General features: G+C 41.4%; 2 protein-coding genes across 3 annotated transcripts in view; one reads left to right on the top strand and one right to left on the bottom strand.

Annotated features, from left to right (window-relative positions):
• Positions 1-254: 254 nt before the first annotated feature.
• LOC129778373 (uncharacterized) lies at positions 255-21,514 on the top strand. Of its 2 annotated transcripts, XM_055785245.1 has the most exons (6): positions 255-8,353; positions 19,065-19,341; positions 19,397-19,436; positions 19,551-20,235; positions 20,409-20,581; positions 20,645-21,514. In XM_055785245.1, exon 1 carries the CDS (start codon positions 1,869-1,871, stop codon positions 7,113-7,115), a length of 5,247 nt encoding a protein of 1,748 aa, XP_055641220.1. In that variant the 5' UTR covers positions 255-1,868; the 3' UTR covers positions 7,116-8,353; positions 19,065-19,341; positions 19,397-19,436; positions 19,551-20,235; positions 20,409-20,581; positions 20,645-21,514. The 2 variants fall into 2 exon arrangements, with proteins under 2 accessions (XP_055641220.1, XP_055641227.1); XM_055785252.1 differs by lacking the exon at positions 19,397-19,436.
• Positions 9,826-22,893, bottom strand: part of LOC129778396 (uncharacterized) — a 274,313-nt gene continuing 261,245 nt past the window's right edge. Inside the window, exons 3-4 of the mRNA XM_055785278.1 lie at positions 17,924-18,581; positions 9,826-17,848 (exon numbers count right to left, since the gene is read on the bottom strand). Of these exons, the coding sequence (XP_055641253.1) occupies positions 16,824-17,848; positions 17,924-18,581 (1,683 nt within the window). The 3' untranslated portion in view covers positions 9,826-16,823. The remainder of the gene's footprint in view (positions 17,849-17,923; positions 18,582-22,893) is intronic.

Here is a 22,893-nt window from a genome sequence, read left to right as displayed (position 1 = left end):
AATCATGTTAGATAAATCACACAAACAATTGTTTTCACATACTTTGAAATGACCTCAGTATGTTTTCACAAAATTAAATGTCTTGAAAACGAAAACATGTCTTCACATCTGGCATCTATATTATGTTCTCAGGGAATGTAGGAAAACAAGAGTGCGGACTGGAGAATTAATGCACCAATACTGGGAGAACACGCTCACCGGAGGAACGGTTTCTTCTCTTCGCTGGTGGGCATGAAAGGAATATATTTGTTACGGACCCAATTTAGATAGCAAGGCCGGCCAATAAACAAAATAATGTTATTGAAGTGCAAACGAGCGCATAGAAAATTTATAGCCCAATGAATCACCAGATACGGCCATGTGATTCATCCCTTTCTTATTTTTCTTTTCCTTTTGTATAGCTTCAGACAAGCGGTGCATGACGCACCAGAAAGTAGGGACAAATAAATAAACAAATCTGTGACCCGCACGATCCTCTGAATAGATCGTATTACTCATAGTGTAGCGCAGGCATACAAGATAGGAAATCACGTGTTCATTTGAGACCGTGAGCAGGCAGCATAGACAGATAAGGCGCCTGGAATACACAAAGACAACAAGGCACCAGGCGAAAGATTATTGCTGGTAATAAGCCTGGCCTCGCCCATTATCGAATATACGAAGGGCTATAAACAAAAATAACATTTTAAGCCGACGATGAGTAATAAACTTTCTAAATTGTACCCCTCTAGCGAGAGCGACAAAGGTCCGCAGAGATAAGCGGGTAGTAATAACATGTAGGGAAATAGCAGGCAGACAATCGATATGGGCTCGGTTGTCTGAGAAGGAAAGAGAGATCTCTTCTCTCCTTTATAGTTTTAACGCCTAGGAATGAATTCTTGGGTATATATACTGGGGATTCTGGCCTAGGAAGTCAGTTCAATTTCACAGTTCAAACCGAAAGGTTCAATTTCACAGTTCAAATCAAACAGTTCAATTTCACAGTTCAAATCAAACAGTTCAAATCAAACAGTTCAAATCAGAAGTCTAATTCGTTAGTTCAAAATCAAAGTTCGTAGTTCAAAGTTCAATTCGTGATCCGAAAATCCACCAAGCGTTGACAACCAGGCGTCACGCATCAGTATCCGGATACACCCAAGCGTTGGCAACCAGGCGCCACGCTATAAAAGGTATAACCAAAAGGAACAAATCCCAATCCGAAAAGCAGACCATTTGCTTCGCTTCACCGGACCGCACTGGAGCCGGAAGAGGTTGAAGTTTTGTGGCTGCCCTAGCCGGGATTTGTTCACGCAAAGGGGCTTAGCCCATAAGAGACCAACCAAGTCCAGGGAAATAGATCCCTGGCTTTAATAAATTTAAACCGTGATTCTCAGGCCTCAATTGCCGACATCTAGGGAAATAAGTTCCCTAGATTAATCACGAAGCGCTCGAGAGAGGACGAGCGAAAAGTCTTGCCTTCATAGCAAGCATCTAGGGAACTCCAGTTCCTTAGATTATATTTTGGTGGCTCCAGAGAGGAGATTTAAAACTCACACCTTCGCCAAGAAAAGAACCACGATCCCTCGCGCAAGAGGAGTAAATCGGGAGGCTCAGAATCACGCCTTTTTGAAAAGACTAAGAAGTCAAGAATTGAAATTTGAACTCTCGCGCCAGAGAGTGAAATTGAACTCACGTGTATTCAAACGGGAATCACGTTGTAAGAGGAGATAAGACTTGGAACTCAAGCACTCATAGAAATTGATTTGAACACACGTGCATTCAAAAGGGAATCACGTTTATAAGAAAGAGATAAGACTTGAAAATTTAAGCACTCAAAAAAGATCTGAATTGAACTCACGTGTATTCAAGAAGGAATCACGTTAATTAAAATGGCTACATACGCATATAAAGCCAACCCTAATGGGCACTGCCGTCTGTGTACGGACAAAGACAAGAAAGAGGACATGGTCGCATGCGATGAATGCGATCGGTGGTTCCACATTTCATGTGTGGGACTCACATACCTACCCAAGAAAGATGAAAGGTGGGTATGCCCTAAGTGCATGAGCACAGAAAGGGAAATGATGGAACTGAAAGTCAAAGTCAGACAATCAGTTTCCGGAGACAGCTTGCAAGAAATTTTGCAAGAGAACAGAGCAGCAATGGAGGCTCTGGTAAAGTCCATGAGGACAACGAGATTCGAAGCTGAACCAGGTACAAGTTCAGCACACAATAATGACAGCATCGAAGGTCAAAATCAGGAGGCAGAGCCAGAATGGACTGTCTACCTAAAGCGACAAGCACTCATGAGCTTGCCAAAATATGGAGGTGCGGCCAGAGAATGGCCGAAATTTAAAAAGGCCTTTGATGAGACCACAAAACAAGGTCAATTTAACAGGCTTGAAAATTTGAATCGCCTGCAAACAGTGCTGTACGGGAACGCAGAGAGGAGCGTCCGACAGTTAATGATGGATCCAAATAATATGGACCAAATAATTGATAGACTAGAAGATAATTTCGGAAGACCCGAACTAGTCTATAAAGAACTACTAGCCGAACTCACCAATATCAAAAGGGAGAGTCGGAATTTGATTACCGAGATATCCGAAGCACTGGATAATCTCGTCTGTAATGTTTCTCTTATGGATAGAGAAGAATTCCTGATTGACCACCGATTGGTGGAAGAGATCATAAGGAAAATGCCCTACGGTCTACAGGTGAAGTGGACTGAAGAAATGTACGACGGGGCAAAGACTTTAGCTGATCTCAATGAGTGGCTGAAGCCTCATTCGAGAACCAATAGACTGCTGAATGGCACCAGCAGGCCGCAGCCGCGAGAAACAAGCAGACCGCAGCCGCGAGAAATTAACAGATCGCAGCCGCGAGACACGAGGCCTGAGCGTCGATTTAACGTAAATACGCATCAGGAAAATAGATCGACAATAATAAAACGCAATTGTGAAGCATGTCGGGGAAACCACAAACTCCTCGAATGCACCAGATTTAAGGCTATGAAGCCTGAAAAGCGAAATGAATTAGCCTTTAAGGCAAAGGTATGCTTGAGCTGTCTCGCATTTACAAACCATATGATGCGAGACTGCAAAAGAGCAAAACAATGTGGAATTAATGGATGTAAGTTCAAACATCATCCATTAATTCATAAATCTCATGAGAGAGAATCAAGTGATTCAAATCAGTCGGAAGGACAGCATAGTCCAGATACACAAGCAGATGGTGAGATACACAATCACCAACAACTAACAAAATCCAACGTATTCTACCAAATAGTTCCTGTGACGTTGAAAAATAATGACAAAATCATCAACACGTTCGCTTTCTTGGATGCGGGGTCATCACTCTCTCTAATAGACGAGGAGATTGCGAACAAGTTAGGGCTCAACGGAAGAATTGATCCGTTAATGCTAAAGTGGACGCAGAACGTCACGAGAAACGAACAAAACAGCCGTAGAGTTCAGGTACGAATCAACGGCAACAATGAAAAAGAATACGTCATGAAAGGAGTGAGAACGATAAAGAATCTCCAACTCCCAGAGCAAAGCTTCAACAAGGAGGTGATGGAGAAAAGGTATCCATACCTCAAGAATCTGCCGTTGAGCAGTTACAGCAGTATACGCCCGACGATATTAATTGGACTGAGTCACAGTCACTTGTTAATTCCATTCGAAAGGCGAATGAGAAAACCGAACGAGCCCACAGCGCTACGAACCAAACTTGGATGGTTCATGTTCGGCAACATATCGTCCAATGTGCAAGGCGGACACATCATGGTCATTCAGCAAGAAGATGAAATGAACAAGGCTTTGCAGAAATATTTCTCCACCGAAGACTTCGGCGTTAAGGTAGTCAAGAATCTACCAAAATCAGCTGAAGAAGAAAAGGCTGAACAAATTCTAAGAAGTACTATGAAATACAAGGATGGTAGATACGAAGTTGGACTTCTATGGAAAGATGAGGAAACGAAATTTCCAAATAGCTACAACAATGCAGCAAAGAGGCTGACAACGAGTGAGAGAACGTTAAAAAAAGACCCAGAGTTGAAAAAATGGGCAATAGAAACATTTGCGGATTACGAGAAGAAAGGCTACATCCGCAAACTGTCAGAGGAAGAAATTATGAAGCCGATATCAAGAGTGTATTATCTTCCACACTTTATTGTGCACAACAAAAATAAGTTGCCACCTAAACCAAGGTTGGTTTTCGATGCGGCGGCAAAGACACAAGGTGTATCGTTCAACACGGAACTGTTATCAGGGCCGGATGCTACTACGTCATTGTTCGGTGTTTTAGTAAGATTCCGAGAAGGAGCAATTGCTGTATGTGGAGACATCAAAGAGATGTTCCACCAAGTACGAATCCGAGCTGAAGATCAACACGCTCAGAGATTCTTATGGAGAGATTGTGATAGCAGTAAGAAACCTGATGTATACGTAATGCAGGTGATGACATTCGGATCAACCTGTTCACCGTCATGTGCACAAGCGGTTAAAAACCACAACGCAGAAAAATTCAGAAAATATTGTCCAGTGGCGACTGAAGCAATCATCAAGCAACACTACGTCGACGATTATTTGGATAGTTTCGAAGAGCTTGATAAGGCAGCAGAGATAGTACTACATGTTATGAAAATTCACGATCACGCGGGTTTCCACATCAGAAACTTTGTGTCAAACAGCAGAGAACTTCTGCAAAGTTTACCCTCGGAACGTGTACAAATTTCCGGAATCAAAATGTTCGAAGAAAAGAATTCAATGACAGAAAAGGTACTTGGTGTATATTGGAACACCACGTCTGACACACTCGGCTATCAAATCAAATTAGACAAGCTAGGAAGTGATGTTACACAAATGCTACGTTTACCAACAAAGAGAGAGGTACTAGCTTTCGTGATGAGTGTCTACGATCCACTTGGACTCATCTCAAATATAACTGTGCATGGAAGAATCCTCATGCAAAGGCTGCACATAGAAAATATAGATTGGGATGACGAAATTCCCGAGAAGTTGCAGTCAGACTGGCAACACTGGTTAGAAATTATTGAATCTGCTGATAGCGTAACGATACCAAGATACATCCTCGAAGAAAGAACAGGTGAAGTAGAACTACACACCTTTGTAGATGCTTCTGAGAAAGCATTTTGTGCATGTGTGTACGTAAGAAGTATATCTGGAAACACACCACACGTAAGACTTCTATCAGCAAAGTCTAGAGTAGCACCAGTCAAACCATTGAGCATACCACGCCTAGAGCTACAAGCGGCCGTGTTAGGAAGCCGATTAACCAAAACGATAATAGATGAAACGAGGTTGAAAATCGTCAGCAAAACATTTTGGAGTGATTCACAGACCGTATTGTCATGGATCAAGAGTCCAAAACGAAGAAGCGTATTTGTGATGCATCGAGTAGGTGAAATCCTGGAAGATAACAGGAAAAATGAATGGCGATGGGTGCCAACAGATGAAAATCCAGCCGATGAAGGCACAAAGGAAAAGCTAGGAAAATCACAATGGTTTGAGGGACCTGATTTCCTAAAGCTCTCAGAATCGTCATGGCCTTCCATTGAAGAGAAGGAAACAGACGAAGAGTTGAGAGAAACAGTGCTAGTTCACGAAGAACTAAGCAAACTTAGTTTCATCGATAAGTACAAGGAATACTCAGATTGGTGGAAATTGGTGAAGAACCTTTGTGTATTAAACAGGACAAAGGAAAGATTACGTCGTGGATATATTCCAGACATTGAGTACAAGGACTACCAAAGAGCTGAGAACGTGCTCTATAGAAAGATGCAATGGGAAGCATTTCCAACAGAGATGGAAACTTTATTCAATGGCGGAACAATATCGTCAGGACCATTGGTCAGTTACGCACCCTTCCTAGACGAGGCAGGGGTAATGAGAAGTGGAGGACGTTTGAAGAAAGCCATGTCAGTACCATGGACTACAAGAACGCCAATATTGCTCCCACAAAAGCATCCATATACATATTTGATCGTGAAAGCAACACACGAAAGATATTTCCACCACGGCGAAAACACCGTCATAGCAGCATTACGGCAGAAGTATTGGATACTGCATATAAGAACAGTATTAGCAAACGTCAAGAAGAATTGCAATAGGTGCAAAATACGACGTGCAACTCCGGTAGAGCCGATGATGGCAGATTTACCACATTTCCGCACAGAAGCGCATATACCTCCATTTACAAACTGCGGAGTAGATTACTTCGGACCTTTCGAAGTAGCGGTAAAGAGATCGCTCGAGAAGAGATGGGGCGTCATATTCACCTGTCTCTCAACAAGAGCAGTACATATTGAGATGGCAGAAAATCTCAGTACTGATGCGTTCATGGTCGTGTTAAGGAACTTCCAGAACCGAAGAGGAAAGGTCACCAGTATCTACAGCGACAACGGAACGAACTTCGTTGGAGCAGAGCGAGAGTTAAAGTCGCTAGTCAATGAAATCAACGAGAAGATGGGCAAAAATGAAGCAGCAAAAATGGAAATCCAGTGGAGATTCAACCCACCTTCAGCACCACATTTTGGAGGCGCTTGGGAGAGATTAATAAGAAACGTCAAAGTAGCACTAGCAGAGATCCTGAAAGTTTGGGGTAGGAGCAAGCCATCAGCAGCAACGTTGCAAGCTGCATTCATCCAAGCGGAATTTTTAGTCAACTCTCGACCGTTGACACACATACCAGTCTCCTGCATCGACGATGAAGTGTTGACGCCATTCCACGCGTTAATAGGAAGAGCAGGAGAGTATGCCCCACCGTATGCACCAACGACCAGTCAGTATGACACAGCGCAATGGAGACGCATTCAACATTATTCCAAGTTGTTTTGGAACCGATGGAAGAAGGAGTACTTACCAACTCTGTTAAAGCGTAATAAAAATACGCAGAAAGTAGAACCGATCAAAGTCAACGACATCGTCTTAATCACGGACGACGACGCACCACCAGGAAAATGGCTTAAAGGACGAGTCATCGAAACGTTTGTGGCGAGCGACGGGCAAGTTCGCCAAGCAAAGATCCAAACCGCGAAAGGTGTCCTGAAACGACCGGCAGTTAAAATTGCAGTACTGGACATTATCAAGGGAAATGATCCAGCCATCAACTAATCAGGAAGAAGACGTCAGTGCTCGCTACCAGAGCACCAATATCCGAAAGATGCAGCCAACTGATGTAAGCTCGCGTCAGAGCTAAGATGTATGATCCATGGACCAAGCATTGAAGAGGACATCCTTTGGAACCAGGCAACGTGCCGAAGAATTGAAATTTAAAAGTGTTTTTAAACTCTGTTAGAATATAAGGATGAATGTAAAATAAATGATGCTCCGAAAACATGTAAACAAATAGAGATATAAGTAACACAGGTAGCATAGGGTCCGTTCAGGAATTTTATAAATCGAACAAGTAGATTTATCAGGGCCGGAATGTTACGGACCCAATTTAGATAGCAAGGCCGGCCAATAAACAAAATAATGTTATTGAAGTGCAAACGAGCGCATAGAAAATTTATAGCCCAATGAATCACCAGATACGGCCATGTGATTCATCCCTTTCTTATTTTTCTTTTCCTTTTGTATAGCTTCAGACAAGCGGTGCATGACGCACCAGAAAGTAGGGACAAATAAATAAACAAATCTGTGACCCGCACGATCCTCTGAATAGATCGTATTACTCATAGTGTAGCGCAGGCATACAAGATAGGAAATCACGTGTTCATTTGAGACCGTGAGCAGGCAGCATAGACAGATAAGGCGCCTGGAATACACAAAGACAACAAGGCACCAGGCGAAAGATTATTGCTGGTAATAAGCCTGGCCTCGCCCATTATCGAATATACGAAGGGCTATAAACAAAAATAACATTTTAAGCCGACGATGAGTAATAAACTTTCTAAATTGTACCCCTCTAGCGAGAGCGACAAAGGTCCGCAGAGATAAGCGGGTAGTAATAACATGTAGGGAAATAGCAGGCAGACAATCGATATGGGCTCGGTTGTCTGAGAAGGAAAGAGAGATCTCTTCTCTCCTTTATAGTTTTAACGCCTAGGAATGAATTCTTGGGTATATATACTGGGGATTCTGGCCTAGGAAGTCAGTTCAATTTCACAGTTCAAACCGAAAGGTTCAATTTCACAGTTCAAATCAAACAGTTCAATTTCACAGTTCAAATCAAACAGTTCAAATCAAACAGTTCAAATCAGAAGTCTAATTCGTTAGTTCAAAATCAAAGTTCGTAGTTCAAAGTTCAATTCGTGATCCGAAAATCCACCAAGCGTTGACAACCAGGCGTCACGCATCAGTATCCGGATACACCCAAGCGTTGGCAACCAGGCGCCACGCTATAAAAGGTATAACCAAAAGGAACAAATCCCAATCCGAAAAGCAGACCATTTGCTTCGCTTCACCGGACCGCACTGGAGCCGGAAGAGGTTGAAGTTTTGTGGCTGCCCTAGCCGGGATTTGTTCACGCAAAGGGGCTTAGCCCATAAGAGACCAACCAAGTCCAGGGAAATAGATCCCTGGCTTTAATAAATTTAAACCGTGATTCTCAGGCCTCAATTGCCGACATCTAGGGAAATAAGTTCCCTAGATTAATCACGAAGCGCTCGAGAGAGGACGAGCGAAAAGTCTTGCCTTCATAGCAAGCATCTAGGGAACTCCAGTTCCTTAGATTATAATATTGATGGAATCCTCATTCATACAAGTTGTTTCTCTGAGCTTTATAGTCTCTGAGAGAAACAACTCATGGGCATATTAAACTTCTGCTGGGCCATTTAACATCGTATGATTGGAAATTTAGAATTTGGGCGCCTTACAAAATAAAGCTCAACGTTCAACGATTAACGGTCTACACGCAAACACGCGATTGTTGCGTGGAGGTAGTTGAGGGCCTTGAGCTATGAGCTCATGATCGTTCGCACGCAACCAATTAGGCTACGAAGACCCCCCACAAAATCTTTGAAAAAACGGAAAAAAACATTTTTTTTATTTCTTCTCGGTATTGTTGTCCACTGCACCAAAATAAAAATATGTAAGTAAAACATTCTAATATCTGAAAGTAGTAGCTTCAGAATGATGTGCATCCTATCGATATACGTTAATTTTTCACGAAGTTACAGTATGACAAAAATCGCCAAAAATTTCCGACTTCGATATGGCCTCTTCAACGTTCTATTGAGGGAAAGAACTTCTGCAAGGACTTATTTATTGATGATTTTTTTGTGGATATTTATTAACAGCGATGTAAAAACCGAAGAATTTCGAGTCTCTCATGTTCATGCTAGGAAGTTTATTTTCGGCAGTTTGACATTTAGTCAAAATAGTCACAACAAAATAAAATGAATGAACGAATTTTTATTTGGTTTCATGTTATTTTATTTGAAAAATATAACAATTCATACACTTGTTTTTGCTGTCTGTTCACTAGTTGAGTGTTTCTTTTTTTTTGCTTTTCTAATTGTCTACATTTGTCAGCATTTTGTTTTTTTTACTTTCTTATTTTTCTTCTCATTGTTTGTTTTTATCTTTGTTGTATTAGTTGTATCATTAAATGTAATTATTGTTTTATTCACTACTCTTCTCCGCTTACACCGCTCCACCGCTATCATCCGTATGGAATAGAGACGGGTGAAGACAGTCGGATGCTTTCCCTTTCCGTTTTCCGTTTTAATTTTCTTTAAAACTAAATACATTGTTTTATTCTACCAGCTTATGAAAAAAGTATGTATCCATTCAATTATATTTGACGTAAATCACGGCAGCAGCTACCTAAATTAAAACATCTCCGACAATCATTTGACTTGCTGTTTATTATTTGGTATATTTTTTTTCAAGATGTGATCCTGATACAGAATTGTATAACATGAGTAGATTTACTTATTTGACCTTCTTTTTGTATGTGTTTTTTTTTCATCACATCGTTTATCGTCTCACAAACATAACCAATTGGAACATAATTATTCTGATTTCCAATCTAAGCATTAACTTAGAGCTGTTGACGAAATTATTTGCGAATACGGTTCCCGGCTCCAGCTCGAGAGTTCCCCGAGGAGATCAAGCTTGGAGTCGGGAACAACTCTAGCATTCCCTGTCTCATTTCTCTGTAGGAATGTGTGTGTGTATGTGCCGACAGGCCCCGGAAACTGGGCAAGAGTAAAAGTGTAAAAAATGTCTCGTCTCATTTCGGGGCGTGCGTGTGTGTGTTTTTGAATGTTGTCCATGCAATAAATTTCGGATCAGTGACACAGCCCAGCGGCTGTGATTTTAATAAGTGACATATCTATACAGTTTGTATTGTTCGTGTGAGTGTTTGTGGGCGTAAATCTGTTTTTTCCTTATTTCTGTTTGAGTGTGCACGTATGTATAAGTATGCTGCCAGAATCGGCTGAATGATTTCCTTAATTCATTAATAAATAGCTACTGTTTATACTGCTTCTCTATAAACTAACATAGCTTAATAATTGTTTACATTAAAAGGTACCCTCCTCCCCCGTCTATGTTTGCCTGGGTGAATGTGTTTCGTTCGATTGATTCACTTGTTCATTTTGTGTATTGGTAGACGTGCAATTGTGTCATTTATACACAGAAAATTGACTATAACTTTCTTCCAAGGTGTGCATCGATTATTTAACTTTTTTTTTTCGCTTACTGCTGGCTGGAAGTGCATTTGTCGTGTCGTGTCAAGGTTAGCCAAAAAACCGGCGTGCATTTACATCGAACCACCATTTTGAATTCGAAAAACTTTACCGAATAAACGCAATGAAATGATCCACTCGATCAGAAAAACCAAATTCAACCGTTTCTTTACAAATTTCTAGAAAGTATCACTTATTATTCTTTATTTCGTCACTTTAGCTGTTCACTGTTTGTTTTTTTTGTTGTTGTTGTTATTGTTTGTTATCTCGAGGGGTTCCCTAATGCATCTTTTTTGTGTGGTGTGTTTTGACCCTCATCGAATGGTATTGTCAAAGGTATTGCTTATATGGTTTTAACGTACCTTCTCTTTTCGTTTTGATTCGTTTGATTTCAGAATTGAGAAAAAAAGAGCAATAGCTACGGCAACTGTGGCCCGAAGTGCAGCGTCCAAACTGTCAGTATATCGCTTCCCAAAGCCTCATATAAAATCGCTAGAAAAATCATGGTTCCTTTAGCTTATTGTCGTGTTTATCTGACTTCTGCGCGCCACTTTGTTATCATTATATTTAGAGTAAACAATAAAATTACATACACACAAAAACGGCAATCAAAGGAAGTGAAATTTCCGCGCGTTCGGCTGTCAATCAGCGAACGAACCGGACGTCAAAAGTTTGACAGAATTCAAATGATGGCAGTCGTAGTCGTAGTAGGCTTCATTTACTCAAACGTCTCCATAGCGCGGGTCATCTTATTGTTCGCCAATGGCGCGTTCCATTATGTTGTGCACTATTAACAGATGGAGAACGCGTTGACAATTATTGTGAGTATACATGAGTATGTTTGTAGGTGTTTCTGTCAGTGCAAATCGATTCTAACGTGTGCATCTTCCGTTGGTTGGAAGTCTAGTGAGGATGGTGGAGCATTTATAGCGTCAGCGTTTCGTTATGCGTACATACAAAAAAGTGTTCATTGTTTTCTGTCGTTTAAAACCGATATCTGCCTTCTATTTGCTTGTTTTTGTGTTTTAGAGCTGGTTGGGCTGATATAAACATTTACCCGAAAGAGTTATAGGGTCGACCCCCCCTTCTGGGGGAACCATTTTGATTCTGCTTGATTCTGTCGAGGGGCCCATCTGATATGTTAGTAAATACAAGATTTTTTTCTTACTCCCAAATGTAACGCATTGTAAGACATGTTATTATGACTATGTAAATTTTTATTATGTTTAATTAATAAATATATATTGTCATCGTGTTTATCCTATGCTAATTTTTTTTTGGAATAACTGCCAAAGATCTTTCTTTGACAGTCACTTTTTGCCAACTCAAACTTGACTCTCGCGGTGCACGAACCCAAATGCAATCATTCCATTATGTGGGGTTCGTGATTCTTCAATTGGTTTTAGTTCAACATTATTTTCTTCATTTTCTCATCTCACTACCGGCTAGGCGTCATGGATGAATGTGATGTCCTTTTGTGTGAGACTGTCACTTGAGATTGTACTCGCGCCCCACTGCCTTCCATTTTTTATTGCATTGTACTCAAATTGACAGCTTTCTATTGAAATTGTGCTCCTCTTCCCCCCGTTTTATATACACATACAGTCAATCGCGAAATTGAGTGTAGTATGTGTACACTGACGATACTCTCTATTTATTAGATGCAAAATATTTTGAATACATTCCATATTTTGATGTATATTATATACACACACACACACACACGCACATACACATGTAAGATCTCTGCGAATTAGCGTACTTTTTCTCGTCAGTGTATGATGTCAAACCACTCTACAGTGAAGAAAATCATACACAAGTGGAAACTGTAAGATAATTGTATTTCTTAAGTTCTGGCTACACTGTTTTAATTTTATACTGATGTGAAATGAATACCTATATCAGGGTAACTTTGACTGCCGAGCGATGTAGATTGTTTGAAATAAAGTGCCTGGCATGCCTTCGCGGTGTTTTCCCGTTTCCCGCTATGTATTAGTTACAGAAATACGAAGGAACCATGGAAATATCCCGCAATTGTGCGAACTTTGCTAATGAACCCTCGAACAATTCCTAAATTGACCTGTCAGCGCAGACTGTTGAGGGTTAATTTTAAAACATTCATCTACTCTTTTGTTGACCCATGTTGCACACCTTGCATTCAACACACCTTGTATCTTGGAAATGTCAATAAATCAGTTTACCATTTTATTCTGTTAAGAGGTTATGGGCCCAGCAAAAACGGTCAAATTTATCGGAAAGTGCTATTAATTTTGCGTGACAATTTCGAGGTCCGCTGCATTCGAATTGGGTTGATGCTGATTCTGTGAGCGGTTGCGAGGAATCCGGCGGAATGGAGGAGGAAGTGAAAGCGCTACGCATCAGACCGTTTGACGACAGAACCTTTAACAATTGGAGCTTTCGGGTAAGAGCGTACTTTTCTGGAATGTTCCGGGCTCGGATTCGGCAGAAGTGAAAGCTGCAAAGAAGGTCCAGGAGGAAGCTCGCGTCAAGCAGTATAATAAATGTAGCTCAATGTTAATCCAGACGATCACTGAAAGTCATTTGAAGTACGTGAAGGATAAGAACTCACCGAAGAAGACTTGGGATGTCCTCCACAACGTCTTTGAAAGGATTCAGGGTAGTATCCAAATGGTACCAGGACAGTGGTGCTTCGGAGCACATGTCCAAGTCTACAGAAGCTAGTAAAACCGGTGGTGATTTAGACCGCCAAAAGCGTAATCAATCTGTTTGCCAGATACCAGGATTACATTGTGGTTTATGCACTGGTCGGTGAAGGAAGAATCCAGATCAACACGGACGACGTTTTGTTTATACCCGAGTTGTCGCTGAATTTGCTATCGCTCCGGCGGTTGGAAGCTAAAGGGAAGAGGGTGGGTTTCTTCAACGAATGCGTGACTGTGGAGCGGATGAGGAGATTGTGACGACCGGTAATCAATCTGGAAGGCTGTATGCGATGGATTTCGAGTGCGAGCGGTGTCATTCTGAAGCGAAGGCGTTAGTGACTGGCAAGATCAACCTTGAATTGGAGTTGTGGCATCACAGGTTCGGCTATTTAGCAAACGACAATCTTCTGAAACTCTTTAACAGGAATATGGTCGAAAGTTTAGCTGTAGATCGTGTGAAAGCTGCAGGTGCGAAGTTTCTGTGTGAATCGCGCATTCGCCGACTAGAGAATCATTTCGGCGGCATCCGGAGAAACGAGCAAGTAAACCGTTGGAGATCATCCACAATGACGTGTGCGCACTTGTTTTACCCGTTGCGTGGGATGGAAGTACATATTTCGTGATATTTACGGACGATTTCACACACGTGGCAGTGGTCTACATGATCAAAACCAAGGACGAGGACCAGTGGCTGATTTTGGACGAAAGTTAGAGCCGTAATGCCTCCCAAATGGCATAGTTATTTCGACATGTCGGTTTCTGCGTGATGTGAGGAAGATTTTGTAAATGGAATTCCCTTTGACGTCAACGAGTTGAAGAAACGGCCAGATTGGCAAATGTGGAAGGAGGCTATCCAAGCAGAGCTGGAATCGTTGCGCCGGGACGATACTTAGACTTTGGTGGAGCCGCCTAGTGGAAAGAAGGTCGTCAGCACGATCGATAAGTACGAAGCCAGGCTGGTGGCTCGTGGGTTCTCGCAGCACCAAGGGTTTGACTTTATCGACACGTATTCATCGGTAGCCAAAATGTGGACGGTGAGGAATCTGCTGGCGCTTGCGAGTCACGAAGGTTGGTACGTTCATCAGATGGATGTGAAGATCGCATTTTTAAATGGAGCATTAGAAGAAGAGGTCTACATGTGTTCCCCACTTGGTTTTGAGGCGGGGAGTAATCGAGTATGCCGGTTGAGCAAAGCTATCTATGGCCTGAAGCAATCGTCCCGAAACTGGAACCTTCGAATTCATCATTTCATCGATAAACTGGGATTCCAGCGAAGTGAATACGACTACTGTTTCTACTTCTGATCTACGTAGACGACGTACTAATTGCGAGCAACTCACTCAAAGCGATTCCGAGTTTGAAGAAGAAGTCATCAGTTGAATTCGAAATGAAGGACCTGCAGCAAGTTCGGAGCTTTATGGCGTTGAACATCCAGCGTGATCGTAAGGCGGGACTGATGACCATTGGGCAAAAGGCATACATTGAAGCTGTACCCGAGCGATTTAGCATGGGTAGCTACAAACCATCACCAGTGTCAATGGATCCCCATCTGCGACTCGAGAAGGGAAGCGATCAGAAGCATTTCACGGACAAGCCGTACCGTGAATTGATTGGGTGTCTGATGTACCTTACCGTGACATCCAGACCAGACATCTGCGCGGCAATAAATTACATTGCCGGATTCCAGTGTTGCGCGACGGAAGAAAATTGAACGCACTTGAAGAAGATCTTGCGTAATCTTCGGGGCACGGCGGATCAACAATTGATGTATCGACGATCGAAAGCGGAGCCTCTCATGGTATTCGCTGACGCGGATTGGGGTAACGACCCCAACGACAGAAGGTCTGTATCCGGATTGGTGATCAAGCTTCACGGGCAGACTGTGGTTTGGTCTACTAAGAAACAAACATCTGAAGCGCTATCGTCCACCGAGGCAGATCGGTGCTCCAGATTCAGCATTTGATTATCGCGGTAAAACACGGCGGCGGTAGCCGGTTGATGTATGTTACAATGGCGGTTGCTGGAACTGGAACCATGAAGTTTATCGATTCGGCGATGGACAAGTCAAGACTTAATTGAACATGCTGAAACGTAACCTGCAGTCTTTCGTGCAGAAATTGGGTCTTCCCTGTGATTACTACTTTCAACAGGATTATGACCCGAAACACATTGATCTCATCGTGTCCCATTCAACTCAAACACTATCGCAATCTTCGGACTGGAATACTATTGACTATCTATGGTAGGAAATCAAGAACCGTGTGAAGAAACGTAAATCCAGGGAACTCGAAGAGGTGATTTGGGAGATCTGGGAGAGCATTCCGTTTACAGTGATCAGAAATCTCGCCGAATTGATGCCACATCGCTTTCAGGCAGTGCTGGGCACCAAAAAGGGCCATACCAAATTTAGAATTGATTAAAATTTAAATACTTGAACTGTACACTCAATTTTGCCGCGTATGAATTGAAGGTTTTCTGTTCGAGTTCTTAAAAAAAATGTGACCATTTCATTTTTTTTCTTATCACTACATGAGAGTAAGAAGGATCGACTATGCGATGAATATAAGTCGTTTGAAATTATTTATTTTTTAGGCCCCGAAAAACTCAAAAATACCGAACCAACAAGATGTGTGTACACTCAATTTTGCGATTGACTGTGGTTGCTGACGATGGTGGTGGAATTGAAGTGGTGCCATCTGTGTGTGTGTGTGTGTCTGTGCGGAGGTACAAACGACGGGGGAAGGAAATCCGATACAATACCGGATTACTGCCGCGCTGAAGAACGCTGTGTTGGATCGAGAAATCGAGGCACGCAGCAAGGATGCAATCGCTCGAGTATCGGCTCTGTGTCTTCCGATGGCAAAAGTCTTGAAATCGAGGTGATTCTATTTCATTGTGTTCTCGTTCTACGCCTCTCGGATAACAGCTTCATTTTCCGATAAGCTTTTGTGAATATACTTGTGCATGTAAGTGTGCATGTGTGTTTGTGTGTGTTTTGTAAGTGCGCACTTGAGCTGATTGACATTTATTAATAGCGTAAGCACAGAACGAGATCTGTTGTCTCTTTATTATATTTTTCCTCATACACATGTGCCTCCCGATATATGCACCGAAGAATATGGGTTTATTTTTAACCTCTTGTGGTTGGAGCAGTATTCGCTCGTTATCGATCCCCATCTGATATCTTATTATTGTCGTTATCTTCAGCTTTAGACTGAAAAACTGTACAGTGGCTGAAGAGTTGCTTTGTGTGACCATTCAAGTGACAGCGTCCGCAACAGGGCAATAGGTTAATCATTATTAATTACTCGCAATCGAAGTGGCGTTAGCATTTGAAACAAACGAAAAAAAGGGTTATTTTCTAGAGACTTATCTAGAAAGAGCAGCTGCCTTGTTCGCGCGACCCTGCATGACCGGGGGATAGGCTCCCGTCGGAAGCCAGGGTCGCATAGAATTTCAGTTTGTGGTTGGTTTTTTGAAGTCTGCGATGTGTTTTGTGCTTAAGGCATCGGTTGGTGATTCAGTAGGTTGTTGTTGCTGCTGCTGCCGAGATTGCCACTACTGCCAGAGGAGTTGCTGCTGTTGCTACTGTTCGGACGACGCTTCGGTGGAGATCCTAGACGGCGATCGGTGATCGCAACGAATGGAAGCCGCTGGCGTTTTAATCGGCCATAGCCAACCCCAACTGGCTGTGGGGACGCCACTCTGTGGTACACAAACTGACCGGCGCGGGACGACAACTTGTACGGATGATTCGGGTCGATGCTGGTTGTTGGATGACCATAGTCGTGGTCATCAACGGTATGTTTTTTCTCGTAAATAACATGTATGCCTTCGCCGGGGAGTGAGTTCGAGTGTGTGGTAGAAGATTGGATCGTTTCTTGGATATAATTTCGCTGCATACCGAGATTGTTCTGATTGGGACGCTGCTCCTCGAACAGATCCTCCTCCATCCAGTGTGGATTTTTTCTGCGATGGTATTTTCTCTCGTGATGACGCTGACTGTATTCCGACAGGGGAGCTATTGTTCCCTCCAACAAGTCAATCAGCTGTTTATTTCTACGATTGTACTTCTTTATGTATGGCGGAACGTTGTCCTGCTGCTGTTCTTTGTTCAGGGAATTCACAATCCTATCGAAATGGGGCCACTGCTCGCGGCTGCTATATCCGTCGAGATGTGCCTTTATGTCGTCCTTAGTTTCCAGCTTATTTGAACTATCGAAATATCGTATCTTACCCTGGTAATCCGCTTTCAGCTGTTGGTCATGAATCTGCTTCCAACGCTCGCGTTCTCTCTCCAGCATTTTCTGGCGGTAATACTGGTGGTGATGATGTTGATACAGCGGATTGTAGTACCCACCGCGATGATGGTGATGGTGATTGAAATTTTTGTGCTTCTTGTACAACTTCAACCGGTAGGATTTAGCTTTCTTCTGCATCTGCTCGAAAATGTCATCATCGCTGATTTGTTCCTCTTCCCCGATTCCGCCACTGTTCTCTGGTTTCAATGTGGATGGATTGTTATCTATAACGGAAACACACACAAAAAAAAAAAAAGAATCTTTCAATACACTGTCCCGAGGTCGAAAATGAAACTCACCATCCATTAATGTTCTGCCCTTCTCATCGATAATCCCGTTCGACAGCAAGTAGCCACCGTCGATGGAGTTGAGGAAATCAACACTGCTAGCCATTAGCGGAGTTGCCTGTTGGCTACGGTTCAATGGTTTGAGCTTCGTGCCACTCAGCAAATATTTACTCTTTTCCACCTCATTGTCATCTTCAGAATCTTGTACTTCCTGCTGTTGCAGCCGCTGCTGCTCCTCTGGAGCTGGCAGCTGTTCATCGAACCGCAAACCCCACGGATCCTCCAACTGCTGCTGCTGCTTGTCTGAACTTGTTTCTTCCCTCAGCTGCTGCTGCTGCTGCTGATGGTGCTGGCGGGGATTAAGAAATTCATTAAACGGATTCACTTGATTTGCATTCTCGGACGGATCCAGGAGTCCCGCGTTGGCGTCGCCATCGTCTTCTTCACCACCAGCGCCCCCGTCGCCACCAATATCATTCACCGCGTTCATCAGGTTGTTGGAGAAGTTATAAATATCCGCTTCGTCCGGTGCTAGTGCAATGAAATTCTCCAATTCACCACCACCACCACCATCATCGGCCCCACCGGTTCCGGCAAGCGAGGGACCACCACCTCCACCCTCGCGGCCATCCCCGTCGGGCTCCCGGCGGTGTCGATGCTTCGATTGTTGCTGCAACGAAAGCAAACAAAAAAAAAAGGATGTGAAAATACAATGAAAGTGGATAATTAAAACCCGTGGGTTTTGGCTAATGAAAATTTAGTTTTAATTGTTTTCCCTCTTCGTTAGCGAAAATCATCACAATAGGTGGGGAATATTGCTTTTAATTAATTCGCTCGCGAACACTATGGATCCTGGTAAGAAAATATATACAGAATTTTTCTAGCGGTATAGAACATTCAATTGAAATAAACCACAGGTAAATGGTTTTACTACACTGCATTTCAGTATCGTTTGTTTATTTTTTAGAAAAACAAAAAAAATAATTGTAAAATAATAAAAATAATGGGTACCTTTAGGGTATGACATAAAAAAATCCACTTGCGTAAATTAGTTTTACCGTGTTTCCACAGCAGTGGAACTCCATACAATTTACTGGCTAAAAAGCGTCCACATTTTCAATCCTTGTTAACATGACGAATAATTTTTTTTCAGGCATACTTGATTTGAGCGTGTATCAATTTCTACACTGAAGAAAAAGTTTAGTAAATGCAGCTACCAAATCTTTAGTAGTCGAAACATTTGTAAAATGTACACATTTTTTGTAAATATTACCAAAGTTTTGTAAAACTGATGTCAGATGCAATGTACATCCCTACCAATGATTCGTGCATTTTACTTCATAGCATGTGCAACCTTGAGTATTTTCAATTCTAACAACTGTGTGTGTGCGCAACCGCCATTTCTCTAATGGAAGCGAAGCGATTTGGAGGTAAACATTCGGTTTTTATTATGATTCATTTTACCTAAATATTTTCCTTTTTCAGCCTAAAATCGTAGAATCCATAGCAAAAGTTTCATGCAGCGGTAAGCGTTTAAATAAACTAAACATCAGAGACCAAAAACGGCGGATGTCGCCGTGCACAATTGATTGATGGTCCGATTATTGTTTGATTTTTCCCCTTGTTCTATTATCCGCAGATCGCAACCAACAGCAGCAATGGACCGCCTCTGGATGGATTCGTTGTTCCAGGAAATGATGGATATCAGTTGGACCAATCGTACCGTCAGCAGCGAGGAAACCAAAAACAACCGTTTCACACTGAACAATCAACAGCTAGAAAGACTACCAACACGGATGAGAAGCAGCAGCAACAGCGCAGATTGTCGGTGTTATTCGAATAATATACTGTCTGCAGCAAAAACTCCACTAGCTGATGAACGATATGCTACGACGAAATTTCCAAACTTTTAAACAGCGTCACAACATTAATTCTACAGCAGTACTTGGCGACGGAACACAGCGAAAACCATTACCATCACTATCACCGACAGAAGTCCACTAATACTTCCATCGAAGGATCGGAGCGATATGTGTCCTATTTGCTACACAATTTCTTCCACAAATCACGACTTCACGGAGCTCAACAACAGAAAATCCGCGTCTGAGGATGATGGAGAGCGTCAGTTTGCGTGGTAAATTTGCCTCAAGGCGCTTCGTTGCTGGATCGGTACATGCTGCCTCCGCTCGAACTTGGAGCGTCACAGCAAGCGGTAACATCTTCAATTCTGATCGTATTGTCAGCGCGGAGGCAATCATTAGAAGCGCGGTTGGAGCATTCGATCGGCAATCAAACAATCCGCCAACGGAAGGAAGTAGACAAAGGTAAAGATCCATTGGTGAAGGCGGCCAATAGTGGCAATAATGAAGACGATTTGGTGCCGGTTTCGAAACCGGTCGACAGCGCTACGAACCTTGGCTATTTTAGATAAATTTCGTAGATAGATATGTGAAAGATGTTCGGAATATTATTAATAACAAGGGTTTTCTTCTGGCAGATTTGATGTTCCGCTGTCACAAGATTAAAACGACGAGCAGGTGCTGCTGACTTCCGGCTCGGCATGTGGCTGAGTGGAGATCCAATTTTGATCCACAATGATCAATCCGCATGTGACTAAACTCAGAGATTTTTTCACTATGCAGCTTCCATTGGGGTTTCCAGTAAAAATAGGTAAATGCTCAATTATTTTTAAAATATGTGCCACTGTGTTACGCAATTCGTTCTATTTTGTAGAAATAACGCTGTTTCATGTGTTGAACGCGGTTATCATATTTGGCAACGTATTCGAATAAGAGACACCCGTGACCAGCGTGAGCCCCATCAAAGAAAGCGAAGAGCGTACGAGATGCATCATCGAGGGTTACTGTTTCGATGTCCCGTTCGAGTACGTACGACGTGGTGCCGATTTCCGGCGTCAAATAATATTCGAAGATGAGAACGAGTTCATGCAATTTTCGATCCAGCAAAATTTCGCAAGTGTCCGAAAAAGCACACTTTTATGTACTGTGATACCCAACTCGCTCGCTGAAAGCCTGCACGAAAAGCTTTTCAATACTTTATAAAAATAAGAATAGAATAAGAATAAAAGGGAGGCGATCTGGCGTAGTGGTAACATTCATGCCTCTCACGCTAAAGGTCACGAGTTCAATTCTCACTCACGACATTCTTCCAAAAATGGAAGTAAAAGTGACGAACCAGCCAAATGAGTTGAAAGTCACTATAATACAGATAAAAAAAAAATGAATAAAAATTTTTGAAATAAAAATTATATTACTCAATTATATTAAACCAGTGGAGGGCCAACAAATCAGCCATTACTGAAGCCAAAATTGAGCCAACACTGGACTTACAAACCGTAGTTTTGTTTGACATTTATGTCTACCAATTTTTTTTCGTAGGATGTACCAATGATTAGTAGGGTAGAAAATGACTAGCGAATTGGTAATATTTACCAAAAAATTCGTCATATATACTAAATTTTCTTCTCAGTGTAGCTGTCTTGACGCAAGGTCTTTAATGAAGAATAATAAGATGGGAAGGTTTATATAAACATGTTCATAATTACATAAGTTTATTCAAATATTATTATTACTCTTATATTAACTATTCAGTGAATTTTCATCAAAATTTGAAAGAGAAATTAAAAAAGGAATGTGTTTTTGAATAATGTTTCTGATATGGTTAATAAAAATCCATGATTACATTTGCTTTATCATTTACCCCCAATTATTTGTCAATTTTTCCTGCTTTTCGTTCTTTGATCTATTGTATATTATCTATATTTTGTTTTGAGAGATTTAAAATTGCGAAAAAAATGCGACAAGATAGAAAATTGTTTTGGAATAACGAATTGTGAAAAATGAAGTAGCAGTTTTGTCCGCTTTATAATTAAAGTTCTGAGTTTGTTGAATGAAAGATTGAAGTTGATTCATAGAAGAATAAGATATCATTTGATATGTCGATTTTTGAAATCGGCTCAATGGTTGAAAAGTTATGAATTTTTGGAAGAAATCATGAGTTTTTTGTGTTTTTTTTCAATTCTTAACTTTCAGATCATTGAGCTTATTTTAAGGATCGACATATCAAACGGAATCTAATCTTTCTATGAATCCGGCAACATGTCTAGTGGCCTTAAAAAACCTAACTAAAAACGACAAAAAGCTCCCCCTGTAATGCCGATTTCCCCAAGGCTGCTTGGTTTTGATGGCTGTGTTGGATAACGTTTGAATAACGCTTCACATTTTACATGTATTCAATTGTTTATCTAATGAAAAAAAAAACATTTTACTAATTGCGATAGATGCGTAGAAATATTTCCTATCAATTGATGCAAACATCTTTCCGATCCAGTAAGAAATGTTCGAGTCATAAGCATTCGAAATCTTTCATTTTTTCCAGCATGTTCTGTGTTTAGGTTTTCATTTTACCCCCCATATATTCCGGTTAGACGTAGTCCCACGTCAAAATAATTAAAATTTTTTCAAATAATTATATATATATAAAAACACGTACAATGGTGATATCCGAAAACATATTTGAAAAAAATGAAAAAAAAAACATAAATATACATACAGTACACATTTGCTTATTGGCATTTTTTTAGTTGGAGCGCTTTTCAATTGGCGGTTCGCTGGTTTGAGTGGAGCACGCGCCAATCAAAAAGCAGTCAACTTTCATAACTTCACTTTTCTGTTGCTTCAATGCCATTTTTATTGAACGGTTTTTGAATGTTGAACTGAAAATAAAAGCACAATATAAAATGTTTTAGTTTTGCAGTTTGTTTGACAAATGTTTTCATTTATATATAAGTTTTATATAAATATATAAATATATAATATATAATTTTTTATAAATACATAAAGTGAATTATATCACATACGCTATTCAAGAAAGGTAATGATACTTATATTATATAATATTATTATATTATATTATAATTATAGCTGTATTCCATGCCCAACCCATAAAGTGGTTCTCAGATT

The sequence above is a fragment of the Toxorhynchites rutilus genome, chromosome 1 (genome assembly GCF_029784135.1).
Source record: "Toxorhynchites rutilus septentrionalis strain SRP chromosome 1, ASM2978413v1, whole genome shotgun sequence".
NCBI classification, from domain to species: Eukaryota; Metazoa; Arthropoda; class Insecta; order Diptera; family Culicidae; genus Toxorhynchites; species Toxorhynchites rutilus.
Note: the sequence above shows the minus strand (reverse complement) of the source record. Positions and strands in the feature narration are given on the sequence as shown.

Excerpts from the sequence above, each read along its gene's own strand:
- LOC129778373 (XM_055785252.1), top strand. The coding sequence starts at position 1,869 with ATGGCTACATACGCATATAAAGCCAACCCTAATGGGCACTGCCGTCTG.